The sequence below is a fragment of the Hemitrygon akajei genome, chromosome 5 (genome assembly GCF_048418815.1).
Source record: "Hemitrygon akajei chromosome 5, sHemAka1.3, whole genome shotgun sequence".
NCBI lineage: Eukaryota > Metazoa > Chordata > Chondrichthyes > Myliobatiformes > Dasyatidae > Hemitrygon > Hemitrygon akajei.
Window position 1 is genome coordinate 8,148,448 of NC_133128.1, and position 14,688 is coordinate 8,163,135.

Genomic DNA, 14,688 nt, shown 5'->3' on the forward strand with positions numbered 1-14,688 from the left:
GGAAAGCAAAGTCTCCATAGCTCAGCTGGAGTGGAGAATTAACATAAATTGGATTTTTAAGATTTTAAATAATTGCAGTTAAGGAAATCCCCAAGTCCTGAACTACGTACTGTATTTCTCGTTCGAAATTCCCCAACTCCACAGAGCGCAGTGGCAGATTATCGCCAGCAGGGGGCGCGAAGGGCCCAGGGTCACACAAAAGGTGAAGGAGGCAAGTGAAATTTACTAAATGTTTACTCATGTCTCTAGAGATCCACCAACGGGAACCAGTGAAAAATCGGGAGCAAAATTTACTATATCTATTGTTTAATGCAAACACAACTTCCCAGCTCCTCACTTTTCATTCTTTATTGTTCACAACATTCCTCTGGCCACCCCCTCGATAGTGTTCATCTTGGAATGCTCCAGAGTAGATGACGTAAGCGAAGGGAGGAACCAACCATAGAAAGGAATAGGTGGGTAGATGTTGATTAAAATTGTGCTTTTCATTACAGTGATAACCTCAGATTACGTTGTAAAGTAGTAGAGACATTTTAGTTTTTAATAGTAATTCATGGGATAGCTGGAGTACGCTGGAAAGACTTGTTGCCAGTGTGTTATTCTGTTTCCTGTCATGTACACCCCTCCGTTTCAAGTCCCTGGGTTGTTTGGGTGCCCGCGGAGTAGCGGAAAGAGAGAAGGGGGCACGGACCGGAGGCAGCATTGGGGGATACAGTGTATCTGTGGGGGGTACTGAGGGAGGGGGGGTACCGAGGGAGAGGATACAGTGTATCTGTAGGGGGATACTGAAGGAGGGGATACAGTGTATCGGGACAGCACGTTGAGATACAGTGAGGGAATATTATGTGTGTGTGTGTGCGCGCGGAGGGGGGGTGAATACGGTGTGAGTTACTGGGGGAGAAATACAGTGTGAGAAGGCATTTACGGGGTACAGAGGGGGATACAGTGCGTGGGAGGTAGTGGGAGCAGGTATACAGCGTGGAGGGTGTACATTGTTTTGGGAGGGAATATAGTGGGAGAGGGGATACAGTGTGAGTGGGAATACAGTAAGAGCGCGGGACTACAGTGGGAGTCGGGAAGGATACAGTACGTGTTGGATTTAGGTAATCTCTGATCAGGAGCATAGACTATTTCCCACTGTAATCGTGAAGCAGAGCATCTGGTGTGACACTCAGCTGGATTAGCAGGGTAAGTGGTATTGTATGATCCTCCTGCTCGCCCCATTGGCGTACAGAGAGTTTGAAGCATGCTGGGGTAAGAACGACTGCGTGTGTCAGGGTTTTATACACAAGAGTGACGAACGTGGGATTTAATGGCTAAATCCCACACTCACAAACTTCTATAGATGTGTGGTGGAAAGTGTGCTAACTTGCTGCATAACGGCTTTGAGCAGAAAATCCTACAAAAGGTAGTGGATTCGGCCCAGTGCTTCTAGGGTAAGATCCTCCCAACCATTGAGCACATGGATAGTTGCCATTGGAAAGCAGAATTCATAATCAAAGACCCTCACCACCCAGGCCAGGCTCTTTTATCACTGCTGCCATCAGGTAGAAGGTACAGAAGCCTCAGGACTCGCACCATCACGTTCAAGAACAGTCACTACCCCCAACCATCAGACTGTTGAACAAAAGGAGATAACTACACTCATTTAAGGACTGTTTTATCTTGTTATGTCATGCTCATTATTTATTGCTATTTATTTTTATCTGTATTTACACTGTTTGTTATCCATTGATCCAGTTTACAGTTACTGTTCTATAGGTTTGCTAAGTGTTCTCACAGTAAAAGAATCTCAGGGTTATATATGGTGACATATGTGCTCTGATAATAAATATTACTTTGAACTTTGGACATCAGTTCTGGTGAAGGGTCTTAGCCTGAAATATTGACTGTTTATTTGTCTCCTTAGATCAGGGATTCCCAACCTTTTTTTATGCCATGGAATAATGCCATTAAGCAAAGGGTTCGTGTAGCCCAGCTTGGGAACTCCTGCCTTAGTTGCATCCTGACCTGAGTTCCCCCAGCATTTTGTGTGTGTTACTCTGGATTTCCAGCATCTACAGAATCTCTTGTGATTATTTAAGATAGAGTTGTGGAGACATACAAACAAGTCCAAAACAATGCTGTTTAATTTAGCAGTATTCATGGGGTATTCATGTGTGATAATTAAACATGAACTTAAATTTGAAAGTACTGGGGGTACACAACAAGGTAGCGTCTGTGGCGGGAAATGGATGGTCTATATTTGGGTCGAGGCACTTCATCTGGACTCAGGACCTGTGACCCAGTGAATCTGCACGGCCTGAAACATCAACTGTGTATGTTCTCAATAGATGCTGCCTATTCTTCCCTGAGAGCAAAGCCTTGGAATCAGAATCAGGTTTAATATCACTGGCATATGTTGTGAAATTTGTTGTTTCGTGGCAGCAGTACAGAGCAATATATAATAATTAAAAATCTATAAATTACAATAAGAAATATGTATTGAAATAATTGTTAAAAAAGTGCAAAAAGAGAGAAAAAAGATAGTGAGACAGTAATCATGGGTTCAATGTCCATTCAGACATCGGATGGCAGAGTGGAAGAAGCTGTTCCTGTAACATTGAATATGTGTCTTCAGACTCCGACACCTCCTCCTTGTGGTAGCAATGTTTTGGGTGAGGGTGTGTCCACAATGACGGATGCTGCCTTTTGAAGGTGTCCTGGATACTGGGGAGGCCAGTGCCCATGATGAAGCTGGCTGAGTTTACAACTCTCTGAAGCTTATTCTGATCCTGTGTAGTGGCCCCTCCATACCCAATGGTGATGCAAACAATTAGAATGCTCTCCACTGTACATCTGTGGAAATTTGTGAGAGTTTTTTGGTGACATGCAAAGTTTCCTCAAATTCCCAATGAGGTACAGAGAAAGCTTTGTTTTGTATGCCAAAATCAGGTTTAGTATCACTGGCAAATGTGAAATCTGTTAACTTTGTGGCAGCAGTACACTGATAATAGAGGAAAAAGCTGAATTACAGTAAGTATGTATGTATGTTAAATAGTTAATTTTAGAAAGTAGTGCAAAAGCAGAAATTTAAGCAAAAAGCAGTAAGGTAGTGTTCAAGGGTTCAACGTCCATTTAGACATCAGATGGCAGAGGGGAAGAAGCTGCTCCTGAATCACGGAGTGTGTGTCTTCAGGCTTCTGTACCTCCTTCCTGATGGTAACAATGAGAACAGGGCATGTCCTGGGTGGTGGGGGTCCTTAATGATGGATGCTGCCTTCCTAAGGCACCGCTCCTTGAAGATACCTTGGATACCATTTAGGCTAGTGCCCATGATGGAGCTGATTAAGTTTACAACTCTGCAGCTTATTCTGACCCCCGCCCTGCGCCCCCCATATCAGACGATGATGCAGCAAGTTAAATGCTCGCCACAGTACATTTGCGAGTGTTTTAGGTGACATACCAAATCTTGAATAAACTCTTCTTGGGTTTCCAGCTGGTACAGGTATCGATTATAACCGATGTTTTGATGACAAACTCTGCCGTCTTCATCCAGGATGGAGATTGAGGAGATTGTCCTCTAAATGTTGGTTATAATTAATGTTTGTAGCGGGCTGGAAGCCCGAGAAGAGTTTATTTGTCATATACTCCGGGAAAGCACTAGATCAGGTGCAGAGGAGATTTACAAGGATGTTGCCTGGATTGGGAAGCATGCCTTATGAGAATAGGTTGAGTGAACTCGGCCTTTTCTCCTTGGAGTGAAGGAGGATGAGAGGTGACCTGATAGAGGTGTACAAGATGATGAGAGGCATTGATCATGTGGATAGTCAGAGGCTTTTTCCCAGGGCTGAAATGGCTAATACAAGAGGGCACAGGTTTAAGGTGCTTGGAAGTAGGTACAGAGGAGATGTCAGAGGTAAGTTTTTTACTTAGAGAGTGGTGAGTGCGTGGAATGGGCTGCCGACAACGGTGGTGGAGGTGGATAAGATAGGGTCTTTTAAGAGACTTTTGGATCGGTACATGGAGCTTAGAAAAATAGAGGGCTATGGGTAAACCTAGTAATTTCTAAGGTAGGGAACTTTGTGGGCCTGTGTGCTGTAGGTTTTCTATGTTTTTCTCAAACTCCTAATGAAGTATAGACTCATTCTTGTGTTCTTTATAGCGGCATTGGCATTTTGGGGGAAACTTTAGGTCCTCAGAGATATTGACACCTCAGGAAATTGCTCACTCTCTCCAGTTCTGATTCTTCTGAGGACTGTTCCTTCGCCTTACCCTTTCCGAAGTCTACAGTCAGCTCTTAGATCTTACTGACATTCAGTGCAAGATTGTTGCTGTGATCTAACTAGCTGGTATATCCTGCTCCTGTATGCCCTCTCATCTCCTACTGAGATTCTGCCAACAATGGTTGTGGCATTAGCAAATTTATAGATGGCATTTGAGTTATGCCGTCCATATAAATCATTTTGTCACATCAGCGCATTGCATAGTAGAAAGGAAGGCGATAACAGAATGCATAATAAAGTGTTATACTTGCGGGAAAAGTGTGGTACAGACAGATAATATGATGCAAAGCCATGATGGGAGTGGAGTGTGAGGTCAGGAGTCCATCTTATTGGACTGGGCTCTTTTAGATAGTCTTCCAACAAAGATTCAAAGTACGTTTACTGTCAAAGTGTGTATGTAGTATACAACCCTGAAATTCATCCTCCCCACAGACAGTCACGAACAAGGAAGAACCATGGAACCAACCCGTTCAAAGAAAAAACGTCAAGCCCTTTCGCCCTTCCACGTGCAGAAAAATTGTACAACCAGCAACCAAAAAAAGCGGAAACGCAGAATATAAAATACAAAATCAAAAGGCATATTTCAGTAAAGTTCAGCTTAGTATTCATTATCTGCAAGCTGCCTCGATTCAAAAGTCACTGAAAAGTCATAACAGAGTGACCAGAGCTAGAACACATCATAAACCTGAATTAGAGTCCAAATCTACAATCCACTTGGATTAAACCTTGCTCCGGCATCATCCGCCGACAGCATTGAGTGAGAGAGTGATCACTCGAATGTAGGGGACCTTCCCTTGGCTGCAGCAAGTGAGAGAGAGAGAGAGAGAGAGTGGGAGACCACCTTATTTGGCAGCAGTGAGCGAGAGGCTAGAAGATGGCGCCGAGTACTCACTCGCTTTGCCTCAATGGTTTCAGTTTTCCTCGGCTCTTTAATCTGTGAGAATGGCAAGAGGTGGAGTCGACTGTGGGCTCGCGCCCTGACTCCATGCTTCCTGACCTCTATGCTGCACGCTTTGGTCGCAGCCTTGTAGAACACTTTTGGAGACAGAAAAGCACCAGACTGTCCCATCAGCCCAAAATCGCAACAGCAGATTTTAGATAACAAGTGTTTGACAGCAGCAGAACCACACCTGAAATAAAGATGTGAAAGAAATAAAAGGAATTGCTTTGTGAATGATCTTGAGGATGGTGCCTGTGACCTCACTGGCACCATCTTCAACCAGAGACCTTATCTTGTAGCTCGGTGATGATGGGTGGTAGTAGTGCAATCACTCAAGTTGAGTAAAAAACATTGAAAGATTGAAGCTGACCTTAAGCCTGGTGATACGTGTTTCATGTTTTTTTTTAAATCTGCTGCATGGGAGGGGTGAGAATGTCTGGGGTAGACAGGGTCTTTGATTCTGCTGGCTGTTTTGCCAAGGCAGTGCAGATTGTAGACAGAGTCCATGGAGGGGAGGCTGGTTTCTGTGATGTGCTGAACTGTGTCCACAGCTCCCCATGGTTTGTTGCAGTCCCAGGCAGAGCAGTTTCCATAACAAGCCATGATACATCTGGATTGGATGCTTCCTAAGGTGCATCCAATTTGAAAATTGGTGAGGGTCAAATTGTGGGATCACGAGTGAAAGGGGAATTGATCAGATCGCGTCTGATCCCTTGGCGGGTGGGTTGAATATCCATCTCATGTCCTTTGAGCGTGTGGCACGATAAAGCAATCACCATGGGCTTCTGTTTTCTCACCAATCCAGTGGAAGGATTGTATACATCCTTGACTCATGCGACTGCATTTTTACAGACAACATCCCCAGACATGGGAAATCTTCCTTGAGCCTGAAGGTTGTCAATCTATAATTGCTGAGCTGGTTATTATTTTGTTATAAGGTATAATTTTTAAATGAATGTTTTAATTATGTCTGGTGCCTTAGATTTTGTGGTTTGTTAACATTGGATGTGGGTTAAAGTGTAGGTTCAAGTGTTTTGGCTGACTCTCCTGTACGAGGGATATAAATAAGGCTGCTGCCTCTTGGATGAGATGTTAAAGGTAGCCCTCAGAAACACGGTGTGTTAAAAGACCTTTTTCTGTGCTGTACTGTTCTTAGATACACGGATAAGAAAGGTTGAAAGGAATATGGGACAAAGCGTGGGCAAATGGAACTAGTTCAGTAAGTCAACTTGTTCAGCATGGATGAAGGACCTGCGTGAGTGTTGTGTTACTCCAGGATTCTACTCTGACTGAACTAGAGTCGCACCATTTCTCACGTTGTCACTGAAGAAAGTTGCATTCAGGTTTTTCATTGTGCCTCTGGAAGCAGGAAGATGGGTGGGGAAGATAAAGGAGGTGGTGAGGGAGGAGGAAACAGGGGAAGCATGGAAAGGTCCCATCACTTGGCAAAGTCGAGGGAGAAGAGACGGGAAGCGCCTGCCTACTCCATGATGCACTCACACCAGTGTACTGGAGGAGGCCAACATGAACAGCATCCCCACCATGATAAAGCAACACCAACTCCGATGGATAGGTCATGTCATTCAGATGTTTAACTCGCGCTTCCCAAACTGGTCCTTTACTCCCAGTTGAGGGAAGGTCAGTGAGCCCCAGGTGGGGAAAGGAAATGCTTCAAAGATACAATCAGAATCAGCCTGAAGAAATTTAACATTATATCTAAAAACTGGGAAGATACTGCATTCAATAGGTACACTGGGAGGCAATCGGTTGAAGAGGAAGCTGCTCCACTTGAGGACAGCCTCCGCTGTGCCGCAGAGAACAAGTGGCATGGACAAAACGAGAGACTGAACGACCAAGAGACCAACAACCACTAACCACAACCACCACTTCCTCTTACCCACACTGCACCAGAACAGGTGGATTGCAAGTCAGTCTGTACAGCCAGCTAAGGACCCAGCAACAGACAACCCTTAGGAGAATATCACACTTGACTTGAGTGGTTGCACTAATACTTTCTATCACAGAAACCCTAGTTATAAGATAAGACTAACTTTATTTGTCACGTGTACACCAGTACTAACAGCAAAATGTGTTGTTTGTATCAATGACCAAGGATGAGCTGGGGGCAGCCTGCAAGTATGGCCATGCATTTGACACCAAAGCAGCATGCCCACAACTCACTAGCCCTGGAATATATGCCTGTGGAATGTGAAAGAACATCAGAGCAGCTAGGGGAAACCCACAGTCATGAGGAGAATGAACAAACTTCTTACAGGCAGGGGTGGGAAATTAACCCCTTATTACACCAGTGATAACCAATCGGGCTTTAACCGTGTGCGTTACCTACAGTCTGATGACGTGTTGTTTGGTAGGTTAATTGGTCATTGTAAATTGTCCCATGATTAGGCCTGGGTTAAATTGGGAGGGGAATTGCTGGGCAGCATGGCTTGAAGGGCCGAAGGGCCTGTTCTGCTCTGTTCTTTGTAATTGCATCAATATGTTGGGACTAGGATAGATCTTTATTTTGTTTGGGATGAGAAGGCACTGGAGAGAGTCCAGGCAAGGGTGACTAGACTCATTCCAGGTCCGCAGGGTATGAACTAATTGAAAGAGTTAAATCTTTTTAGCTTAAGTAGACGTAGAATGAGAGGAGACATGATAGAGTCTTCAAAATAATTACCGTAGATTCCGGACTACAGAGCGCACCTGATTAAAAGCCGCTGGCTCTAATTTTAGAAATAAAATCAATTTTTTACTTGTAAAGGCCGCACCGGATTTTAGGCCGCACCGGATTTTCGGCCGCAGGTGTCCCACGTTGTAATATGAGATATTTACACAGAAAGATATTACACGTGAGGATTTTTTAACTTTTAATTAAATCCATATGGTAACAAAAACAAATACATATTGCAAATGCTTTTTTTCGAACCGTGCCCGTAACGCGGCTACTTTTAAATATACGTTGCGTATACTTCTTTACTGAACAACATTCCAATATCTCCTAACGACTGGTAAAAAATATATATACTGCAGCCTACCAGGAAAAGTTATTGATCGCCTTTAACTTAAAAGCAGCGTTTTCGCTCCGCCGCTCCCCCCCCGCCGTCCCGTTTATTGCAAACCGGTATCCCACAAGACGCGGCGAAACCGGGTGTGACGTCATAGCATCCCGCGATGTAGTACAGAAAACAAATATAGTTGAAACAGTTCTAACTTTAACTAACAAATGAATTACTAAGCGAAAATATTATAAACTAAATAACTGCCATAAAGGCAGCACAATGCTTTTCTTCGAGTGTTTTCCATGTTAATGAGGGTGAGTACAAATGACTGATTTACAATAATTTAATTGTGAAAGTGCGCTTGATTTATCGTACAATTTCATTGGACCTCTGTGAACTACTCATCAATTTTATTGGTCTACTGTTACGAGGCAAAATGTTTTCGGCGGCATGAAAAAAAATAATACATTAGCCGCTCCGTATTAAAGGCCGCAGAGTTCAAAGCTGTTCAAAATGTGGGAAAAAAGTAGCGGCTTAAAATCCGGAATCTACGGTAAGAATATAAGGAAAGTGGATGCCAGCTGCTATTTCAGAATTAATCCATCAACATCGACGCGGGGCTAAAGGTGGAGACCATAGGTTAAGGGGAGATTTTAGACTAACATCAGGAAGCATTTCTTTACACAGTGAGTTGTGGACACGTGGAACAAACTACCTTGTTGTGAAGTTGAGAGTAGTACTTTGGAGACTTTCAAATCTAAATTTGATAGTTATTTCAACAATCTATGTGAATAGGAATTTAGCAAGCTTTGTTGGGCTGTGTGGCCTGCTCGTGTCAAAAACTTTCTAATGTTCTCAGAGATACTGACGTGCAGATATCTTGAAACTGCTCATCCTTTCTATGACATGGGCAATCATGGTCTTTGATCATGATTGTTCATGACACATAATCCTACAGAAGTGGATTGCCATTGCCATTGTCTTCTTCTAGACAGTGTCTTTACAAGACAGATGACCCCAGCCATTATCAGATTCAGTTTATTGTCATTTAGAAACCACAAATGCAATGCAGTTAAAAAATGAGACAACGTTCCTCCAGAATGATATCACAAAAGCATATGACAAAACAGACTACACCAGAAAATCCACATTACGTTTGGCAATCCCCAATCCGGAGTCCGGAGAGGCTGCTGCGTATTAATATCGTGCTACCATCTTAGCATGTTCCCTGGAAAGGAGCTCCAAATCCACCAGACAAAACAAGACCAAAAGCTAAAGCTACAAGACCTGCACAAAACCACATAGTTACAACAGTGCAAACAATAGAATAATTGATAAAAAAAACAGACCATTGGCACAGTAAAAATAGTCCAAAGAGGTTAAGTTCGAAAGAAACCATCACACAGTTTCCACAAGTCCCCAGGGTCCCGATTGACGTGTCATCCCACGCCAGCGGCAGAAGGGAATACCCCCGCTATGGACTTCCACGGCGCCGCCTGACTCAGCCTCGCAGACACAGCACACAGTGAAAGCGACCTGACTGCAGAGGATTCCGAGTCCGTCGAGCCTCCGACCATCCCCTCCGGCACAGCTGCTCCGAGCACCATCCTCTGCCAAGCGTATTAAGATGCCCCCGCCAACGGCCATCGGCAATGCGACCCCGAGGACTGGGGGCCTGTTCGTCCCAGCAGAGTCCCGGACCTCACAGCAGCAGCAGCAACGAAGAAGGTCTTCCTGGAGATTTCCAGATGTTCCTCCGTGCTCCCACATCCATTTTCAATCGATTATGATTGCGCACGGCACCCCGCTTCACAAATTATCAATATTCTTCAAAGATTGTCTGCCTGGCGTCAGTGGTCACATAACCAGGACTTGAGATATACACGAGCTGCTCATACAACCAAACACCACCTGACCGGGGGGCTAAGCAACTGTTACATCTTGCCCAAGAATGACTTGCAGGCTAGCATAGCAACGGCATTCTTTACACCTCCTCTAGTAGTGTATTTCCGCCCTGGAAATTTATACACAAGGTGTATATGCCATGAAAATTAGATTTTTGCATCAGCGGCACACATTAATATAAAAATGTTTACACAAACATTAATTAACATAAATTATTCAGGAGAAGGAAACCAGAGGTCCATGAGCCAGTCCTCATCAGAGGTGGAGAGGGTTAGCAACTTTAAATTCCTAGGTGTAATTATTTCAGAGGACCTGTCCTAGGTCCAGCATGCAAGTACAATTACAAAGAAAGCACGGCGACACCTCCACATCTTAGGATCTTGTAGAATTTCGGCTTGTCATATAAAACTTTGACAAACAGTGCGGGTCAGTGGGACTAGGTGAGAGTAAGCGTTCGGCATGGACTAGAAGGGCTGAGATGGCCTGTTCCCGTGCTGTAATTGTTATATGGTTATAAACTTCTATAGATGTGTAGTGAAGAGTACGTTGACTGGCTGTATGACAACCTGGAATAGAAACACCAATGCCCTTAAACGGAAAGTAGTGGATCTGGCGCAGTCCATCGTGGGTAAAACCATTGAGTACGTTCACATAAAATACAGCATCCGTCACCCAGGGCCTCCACTACCCAGGTCGTGCTCTCTTCTTGCTGCTGCCATCAAGAAGCAGGCACAGGAGCCTCAGGACTCTCACCACCAGGTTCAGGCTCAACCATCAGGCTCTTGAACCAAAGGGGATAACTTCGTTCAACTTCACTTGCCTTATTGTTGGAATGTTTCCACAACTAATGGACTCACTATCAAGGACTCTTCATTTCATGTTCTTGATAATTATTGCTTATTTATTTATTAATATTATTATTTCTTATTTTTGTATTTGTATAGTTTGTTGTCTTCTACACTCTGGTTGAACATCCTAGTTGGGTGGTTATTATTCAATAGATTTATTGAGTATACCCATAAGAAAACAAACCTTAGGGTTGTATGTGGTGACATATGTGTACTTTGATAAAGGAATTGACTTTGAACTTTATTTCCAAATGGCGTCCAGTTATGTTTTGAGCCTCTGTACGCCAGGGCCACCTCCGTCTCTCCTCTGCTCTGAAGTTGCGTGCGTGCATTTGAAGGGAGACCAAATCAGAAATCCTCAGCACTCGAACTTTTTGGCAGGCCGTCAGTGCTTTTGATTGCAGGAACTGTGTGTTATTCAGTGAAGAAAGGCCCTCAGCATGTGCATTAAACCAGGTTTAAAAAGCCCTTTAGTGAATGCCCCATTCAGTCCACAAATAAACCCGAAGAAACTCATGGTTCAGAGCTGCCAGGAGCCTGGTGTTTTACAGACAACATACAGAGGGCCTGGCTTGTAGCTTTGCAGTTAGCCAACAAAGGCAGTTTATCACGGCAGGAGAGCTTTGAACAGAGGCCAGAATTACGATTGCATTGAAATGCGGGGAAGGGGATTGCAGGGCCTTTTGGTCCCCTGGTCAGAGGAAATGGAGAGAATAACCAGAGCTGGGAAAGACAAGTAACGAGAAGAGCAATACACTCAAAAGGCTGGAGGAACTCAGCAGGTCAGGCAGCATCTAAGGAAGGAAATCAGTGGTCACTGTTTTGAGCCTAGACGTCGTCAGTTCATTTCTCTCCGCAGATGCTGCCTGATCTGCTGAGTTCCTCCAGCACTTTGTCTGTTGCGCTGGACTTCCAGCATCTTGAAGAAGAGAAGACCGAGTTGGAATCTAGAACTAGGGCATAGCTACAGACAAAGAGCCATTCTTTGAACTCACTCACCTATCCTGTAGAGAGTTGGAACACAGGACCAAAAGCATAGATAAAGAAAGAATTGCTTGCTTAAGACTGAGTTAGAAGGGATTTCTTCACTGAGAAGTAATTCTTTGGAATTCGTTACCCCAGCTGTCATAAGTACTTTAAAGATTTGGGCTAGGTAGAGGTTATGGGAAGCAGGCAGGAAGGTAGTAAAAAAAAATTACAGCTCAGGGCTATCCGGAGTTTGGAATTCTATTCCAGCACTGTCTGTAAGGAGTCTATACATTCTCCATGTGGAATGCATGGGTTTTCTGCGGGTTCTCTGGGCTTCCTCCCACAATCCAAAGGTGTACCGGGTAGGTTAATTGGTCATTTAAAATTCTCCTATGATTGGGTTAGGGTTAATCAGGTTTGTCGGGTTGCTGGGGCAGTGTGGCTCAAATGGTCGGAATGGCCGATTCCATGCTGAGCTTGTGGGTAGTGATTCACAACCTTGAGTGTATTCTCCAGGCTGAACACACCAAGCACTGTTCTTAGGGTCACAGAGCCAAATAGCATGGAAACAAGCACAGCTCTTCCATTCAAACCAAGTTGCCTGGCTGAGTTTGTCCTACAGTATTTACCTGTGTTTGCCTCATAATATCCCTCTAGACCAGGGGTTCCATGGACCCCTTGGCTAATGTTAGGGGTCCATGGCATAAAAAAAATGTTTGGAGCCCTTGATCTGGGCCGTACCTTCCAAATATCTAGACCTGACTTGCACTACCGTACTTCCCCTTTTCTATTTTCTAATTATGATTTATAATTTAAATTTTGATTATATTTACTTTGATTTGTACTTCAGGGAGTGCGAAGCGCAGAAACAAATATCACTGTGCTCTAGTATCAATTGTTTGGTGACAATAAAGTACCGGTATTTGTATTGCTGTAAACCTTTGCTATCCATGAATTGTTAAGTGCGGTTTAACCATTATTATTTTACTTGCTTCTTGAAGTCTTGTGAATCACTTTGCTGAAGGAATGTTGTTGCTGAAACCAGCAAAATTTTGTTTGATCATCCCTTATTGTAATCCTTGCTCCATCAAACCCGAGGCCCTCACCTCCCCTCACCACAGACGCAAGCAGTCCTTGCCATGAGGGGCATCTTCAAACAGCAATGCTCCTAACCATGGGCTGCAGGATCTGGTAACATTCCCACTCAACCAGCTCCATTATGTACACAGGCCTCCCTACCATCTGGGACATCTACAAAGGGCAATGCCTCAAGAGGGTGACACCCATCACTAAGGACCTTTACTATCTGGGATATGCCCTCTTCTCATTACTATCATCAGGGAGGAGATACAAGAGCTTAAAGACCCTCACTCAATGTTTTAAGAACAGCTTCATCTCCTCTACCATTAAATTTCTGACAGGTCCATGAACACTACCTTACTATTGATCTTTTGTATCTTTTTTCGTTGAATATCTATCCACCACTGAGGTCTTGTCACTCGAACAGTGAGCTGTTTACTGTCTAGCTGTGTTGCACATTACATGCATTTTGAATTATATTTTATTAGTTTATTTGTGGCAATATTTGGTTTTATGTGCTGTGTGTGATATATGTTTTGTGGATTCATGGTACTCTGGAAGAAAGTTCTTTGGTTGTATATATGTACAGTCAGATGATAATAAACTTGAACTGTTTTGTATCTTAATAGTAATTTTTTATGCATTGCATTGTACTAATGCCACAAAATAACAAATTTTTGGCATGTCAGTGATAGTAAACTTGTTTCTAATTCTTAATAACTATTGGGGTGGATAATTCCAAATATTCACTGCTAAGAGAAGAAATTCTGCTTCATCTCAGTCTTAAGTGAACAATTCTTCATTCTGGAGCTGTGCCCCTCGTTCTAGAGTCAACCTCTCCCTCCTCTCCTCCATTTTTCTCCCGTTCTGATTGCTCCCACTTTATTCCGGTTCACTGTGACTCATTGAGCCTCCTTGCTGTTTCCAGACTCGCTATGAACGAGGAGCAGTTTGTTAACATTGACCTGAGCGACGATGACATCTGTGGCGTCTGTAAGCTGGAGACGGCGAAGGAGATGCTTTCGTTCTGCCATGTTTGTTTTGAGCTCAGCATTGAAGGTGAGGGAAATCTCGAATGGGACAACCAGGGGAAGTGGCTGAAGGGACTGTTATATGGTAGGAGAAATGACACACAGGTAAACCATTGGTTTGGCTAAAGCATTGTGCTCTAAAAAGACTAGGGGTCTCTCTAGATTAAAGACTGAGGATTTGTTGCCTGTGGTTGCAATGTAACTAGGAATAGAAAATCAGATTACATCACAACTGTTCATCACTTAATGCTGTCCGCTTCTCCAGGCTTCTGGAATAATGCTTGTCAAACAACAGTCTGTCTTGATTTTGAAAATCACACAATAGACACCCAGTCTCAATGGTTTCGCAAAGGAAGAATGTTTCTTTCTGCTTCCCTAAAATTAATAGTTTACTTAGAAATCTTTGTCAGAACCCTGCTAATGCAGAGTTTCCAAAAGAAGTTACCACAACTAGAGAGAAGGTTCTTGGGAAACTGAAAGGTCTGAAGGTGGTTAAGTCACCTGGACCAGGTGGTGTACACACCAGAGTTCTGAAGGTGTTCTGGGCCTGTATTCACTGGATTCAGAAGAATGAGGGGTGACCTCATTGAAACCATTCGAATGGTGAAAGGCCTTGATAGAGTGGATGAGGAGAGGATGTTTCCTATG

General features: G+C 43.7%; 1 protein-coding gene across 1 annotated transcript in view; it reads left to right on the forward strand.

The window, feature by feature from the left end:
- Positions 1 to 764: 764 nt before the first annotated feature.
- The window catches only part of c5h21orf91 (chromosome 5 C21orf91 homolog), a 48,265-nt gene continuing 34,341 nt past the window's right edge, over positions 765 to 14,688 (forward strand). The window contains exons 1-2 of the mRNA XM_073044797.1: positions 765 to 1,188; positions 13,938 to 14,068. Coding sequence (XP_072900898.1) covers positions 13,945 to 14,068 — 124 coding nt within the window. The 5' untranslated portion in view covers positions 765 to 1,188; positions 13,938 to 13,944. The remainder of the gene's footprint in view (positions 1,189 to 13,937; positions 14,069 to 14,688) is intronic.